The following is a 5345-nucleotide window of genomic DNA, read 5'->3' as shown; positions in this document are numbered from 1 at the left end:
GACCATAGGAACTACACCTGGACCATAGAAACTACACCTGGACCATACATGGGGAGAGCTTCATGATGTTAGAAGGTAGTTTTTTTTTATGTATTTCGATCAGTTTGGTTTCTGATAAAACCTAAAAAACACCTTAAGTGTCACGATGAGATGAGAAGACGCTTCAGTTTTGATTTAATGAAGTCAAACATAAAACTTTTCAAACCACAAATGAACATTTTAGTCTTTCCTGAACCTGAAACAGTCCAGCCTTGCCTTTCTCACGTTGCTTCCTTTCCGTTGGTCGTTTCAAACGACTCCTTGTCGGTTGTTCTTTTTGTCCTCTTCCTGCGCCTGTTCAAACACTTCACCGTCACTGCAACCACAGCCACCAGCACCAGCACGGCTCCAAACGCAGCCAGAACTGGGATCAGGATGAAAAACATGGAGCTCTCGACACCGGTTTGTGCTGGATCTGTGCAGGAAGAGTTCCGGTCCGAGCCGTCGGCGCAGACGCAGCTGTAGGAACCTTCGGTGTTGAGGCACATGTCCCTGCAGGGTTTGCTTGTGACGCACTCATCGATGTCCACGCAGTGTCCAGAAACATTTTTCTGAAACCCTTCGGGACACTTTTGACAGATGCTGCTGAAATTGGCTGGAGAGCCGTCCAGGGTTTGCCAAACTCCACCTGAACAGAACAGGTCCAGTTTGACGTCTGACCAGCACTCCACCTGCATCCTGCTGCTGTTAATGGAGTCCACACTGAAGGCTCGAATGCTGCTGATGCTGGGGTACTGACAGGGCCCAGTGCCAGGACTGGGCTCGGTGTCTGGTCCAGGTGAAGGAAGGTTAGGTCGTGGTGTTGCTGGGTTTGGGTTGAATGCTGCTGGTCTTGTGTCGGGTGTGGTTTGCTTCAGTTCTGGACTCGTTGCAGCAGGTCTGGTGGTGGTCGGCAGGCTCTCCGAGGACCCTTCTTTCTTCCCTTTGCAGATGTACTGGTAGTGGGTTCTGCAGGTGACAGCAATCAGACCCAGCTGAACCTTGGACTGGACAACATACCGCCTCAGTGCTGCACATCTGACCCCTGTACAAGTGAGTTTTGGCTCCTCCATCCAGATGTTTACCTTCGACACCTGCACGCCATTTTCTACCCATTTGAATCCTCTCAGCGGCAGCGACGGATCAACGCATTCATTCGTCGTCTTCCTGAGCCCGATCCAGACTGTGACCTCTTCCTGAAACGGCACCGACCTGTTGAGAAGCTCCAGAATTTGTTGGACCTCCCGCTCTGTGGTTGTGGTGGCGAGAACACCTGGAGCGCAGCCCCTCAGAGCTTCATCAAAGGTGGCATTAGTTCGGCTGAGAGTGTGTCGCGTCTGTGACGTCGGGTCGGATGAGACGCCTCTTAGCAGGACAACAATCCAAAGAGAGCTCCAGCAGCAGCGGAGCCAAACCGCCATCTCTCTAAGCTCCGCCTCCTTTTGATGGCGACGTATTCCTATCCAAATAAAACACCACATGTTAGTCATTGAGCCTCAGTGCACCATAATGACAATGTGAAAACAACATTTTTATTATTTTGTAGATTGTTTAAAAAGAAAATACAAAAATATTATATCTACTTATAAATCCGGAGCTTTTACACATGACAGGTGCTTCCTGTTTATCTTGATTTCTGCACAGATGTTTCTAAACCTTGACTGGAGTTCAGCTGTGATTTATCAAATTGATTCAACATGACTTAGAAGTCCACACCAGAGGAAAATCCAAGCCCTGAGGTCCAAACACCTTCCTAACAGGGATGCATGGGGGTGGCAGTGTTGTGATATGGGGGTGTTTTTCAGCCTGCAGAGCTGAAAGACAGAAACAGGTGTGGGGGAGGCTACAGAAACATTTCTGCAGCACTGAAGGTCCTGCAGTGGCTTCTATAAATCTCAAAAAGAACAACTTTGGTACAACCAGGACTCTTCCAAGAACTGGTCACTGGACTGCACTGAAAGGTCAAAGTGGAAGGACCTGTGAGAGAGGTGACCAAGAATGATGGTAACTCTGGCTGAGCTTCAGAGATCCTGTGTGGAGATCGGACTGAGGTGTAGGAGTTCATCTTGAGCTTCAAGCCTCTCCTCTGTAGAAAACACGAGACGGACTCTGAGGAACAAGCTTCTCTGGTGGATAAACCCAAGATTCAGTTGTTGGAGCTCAAGTTTAAATGTTAGGTCCTGATGAAAGCAGACTCAGCTGTGAAGCACGGTGGTGGCAGCATCATGCTGTGGGGACAGGGTGAATGGAATAAATACAAAACAGAATTCTGACCCACAGAACTCAAACTGGATTCAAGGTCCACGTTCCGACAGTGTTAACCCGGGCCAGAACCCGGGCTTCACCCTAGTCCAACATGACTGGAGATCCCTGAAAACGGCTCCATGAAAAAGTCCCGGACTGAGCGCGTCAGGACTTAGAAAAATATCATCAGAAATTATCCGAAAAGCCTCAAAGCTGCTGTTACAGAAGCTGCTTCAACTGTACTCAGGTAAAATAATTATTTATGATATTTGAGTTTAAATAAATGTACAACAATTGTCTAAACTTTAGTTTTCACCCTGTCCCGGTGAGGCTGAGTGTGGATTTTATATAAAAAACTATTTAAACAAACGTGGCTGCAGTGTAGAACAAGAAGTGAAGTCTGAGTGTTTCCTGCAGCTGCTGTGACTCAAACTAATACATTATAACGAAAACGGGAATGAAATCTGCTCCGTTTGGGTTTCTAGCTGAAGTTCTGCTGCACCTCGACTTTTCTCCAGACGGTGCTGAAAAATGAATCATGAAGTTTTTTTAAGAAATCTGCAGACTTTGTTTTTGTTTTTCTTACAGTTTGCTGCGACACATCTTCAGTGTAAATCAGTTTCAGGAACATCACGCTGAGTTCATGGAGGTTTTCTTACCTTTTTGTTCCCACAGTGTCTCCCAGTTCTTATTTTGTTTTCCAGTCTATAAAATCCTCATTGCTCCGTCTCAGTTTGTCCTTCTGCTGGCAGACTGCTGGCCTCAGCCCTCGTTCTCCACAGCCCCCCTTGACCTCCCCCTTCACGGCAGGAAGTGTGTTTTGTCTTGATATGGAAAGCTGCTTTCCTTCAGGAGGACATTGTCAACTCAACAGATTCAGAAAGATCTGAGTCACTGAGGCTTCAGTACTTCTGTTTGTCCAGACTGGCACTGGTTTGTTCTTCTGTTTGTCCAGACTGGCACTGGTTTGTTCTTCTGTTTGTCCAGACTGGCACTGGTTTGTTGAAACTCTTCTGTTAAAAAAATAAAACCCGAAACAGTCGTTGAAATAACTTGAAGAGTTTCTGACACTAGGCAGCACATTTGGCTCCAAATAACCTGAAGGTTGCTGGTTCAACCCCTTCAGACCCACATAAAAATGTGGGTGGGAAAAGTGAACACCCACACCCGCCTCCACCCTCATTCGCCTCACTCTGGGCCCTTGACCCCCACCATCGGCTCTCCTGGGCGCCCAACATGGCAGCTCTCTGCTCCACACGGAGGGCAGTGGTAGCTCAGTGGGAATGTGTTAGTGAGCACTTCTCCTGTGCTGAGAGAATCCCTCCACCCGACAGGTGTAGCAGATGAAGATGCTGATCAGGCTGCATGATGATTGCGCAGGTTAGGCCGACCACAACAAAAGGCCACTAAAAGGTGCAGTTTTGCACACAGCACAATGCCACGAGATGTAGCGAGTTTTGATGGAGCATACAGTTTGTACTCGTCTTAGGGGCCTAATCTGTCCTATGCAGTCCACCTGGAGGTTCGGATCAGTATCCGGTCCTTTTCTAGGATTATTAAGAGCCCAACAGTTTACTCAAAACATTCTCAACGAGTCCTGAAACAACTCCGCTCAGAAGCCTAAGAACAAATTTTCTTATTTTTAAATCATTTAATCTGAGCAACATTCTCTGCGTTCAGTTTGAGCCGCGCTTCACGTTTTATTGTGTCCGAACAAACGGTGGAAACGCTGCGAGTGGAGAACAATTGTGGTTCAGACGTTTCCTGCAGGAACAGAGTGAAAAAACAACAGGAAGCGTTAGAAACTGGACCATTGTTCTCTGAGTAACAAGTGCGATGGGATCATTCTGACTTTGTTCTTTCAAAACTCTGAAGATTTTAGACCAGTTCTGAAATTATCTGCAACAAAGTTGTAAACAGAAAAAAACAATAAATGACTTGAACATGAATTTAGAGCAAGACTAAAACCGGGATCACACTTTAACCCTCAGTTACGGAGTGGGGTCAGACATTTAGTCACGTTATCTTTAGGTTTTTGAATTTGTCAGTGCTTTTCCTGCACTCGTTTATATATAATATATATTATAGAATAGTTTTACTGTAACTAATATATATTTTTTTCTGTTTATCAGTAAATTATGGAAGAAAAGGCCTGAAGTAGATCATAGGCATCACATTTAAAAATTAAATACTTCAATTTCTGCACATTACATTTAGTTTTTGCTTTAAACCATGGAATGTAATAAATATACAACTGGTCACCAATAGGGCAGTAATTTTCGTCTGTTAGCAAAATATTTCAGATTACTGACACTTTGGAGTCCACCTGACAGGCCACAGAAATGGCTGTAACTCCGTCAGTTTAGCAGGTTTTGAGCTCAAACTTGAGGTGGTAGTAGCTGAGAGTCATCTCAATCTTAAAATTTGACACAAATAAATCATCTTAGTTCAAAACTCTGGCATGTGAGTTTACTGATCACCTTGTCATGTATAATTAATTTGTTCATGAGCGTTCCAAAGAGTAAAATTCTGTTAAAACAGACAGAGCGGACGTGAACAAATAAAACTGCTCTCACACATTAAGAAGAATATTCAAAGAAAACATTGAGCAGGAAATCAGCGTGAGTTTTTAATGAGTCAGTTTTCAAACAACTTCTGAACAATCTGATGGTTTGAAATGTTCACAGAATCCTCCGCCTGCGGCCATGAAAGACAGGCGGACGATCATGTTAGCACTTGTGGGTTTTAGCAAAATATCTCATAAATCCCTGGACAGATTTTAATAAAACTCCCAATCGCTTGGTCAACATCTGCGGCTGAATAACGTGATTTAAGATGGTGATAACGCACTAATTTTTACAGATATTGAGCTAAAATCTGGTGTGGTAGTAGCTGAGAGTCGTTTAGAACAATGAAACACTAGAAAATGAACATTGAGAGCTTGACGGATTGTAAACGGTGTCCGATCAGCGGGGTGACGTTCTGAAACTTCAGGGCAAGAGAAAACGTTCGACTGTCCTGCACCTGCGGCAGACGGGAAGTAGACCGCTTGTTGTTTGCTGCAGACAGGAAGTAGACCGCTT

General features: G+C 45.0%; 1 protein-coding gene across 1 annotated transcript; it reads right to left on the bottom strand.

The window, feature by feature from the left end:
• Positions 1-251: 251 nt before the first annotated feature.
• clec14a (C-type lectin domain containing 14A) lies at positions 252-1439 on the bottom strand. Its single transcript, XM_037694798.1, has one exon. The coding sequence runs from the start codon at positions 1437-1439 to the stop codon at positions 261-263; it is 1179 nt and encodes a 392-aa protein (XP_037550726.1). The 3' UTR covers positions 252-260.
• Between the last annotated feature and the right edge of the window lie 3906 nt (positions 1440-5345).

The sequence above is a fragment of the Nematolebias whitei genome, chromosome 21 (assembly GCF_014905685.2).
Source record: "Nematolebias whitei isolate Nwh7 chromosome 21, NemWhi1, whole genome shotgun sequence".
Taxonomy (NCBI): Eukaryota; Metazoa; Chordata; class Actinopteri; order Cyprinodontiformes; family Rivulidae; genus Nematolebias; species Nematolebias whitei.
Note: the sequence above shows the minus strand (reverse complement) of the source record. Positions and strands in the feature narration are given on the sequence as shown.

What these genes read in the sequence shown, in the direction of transcription:
- clec14a (XM_037694798.1), bottom strand. Translation starts at nt 1,439, where the DNA reads ATGGCGGTTTGGCTCCGCTGCTGCTGGAGCTCTCTTTGGATTGTTGTC.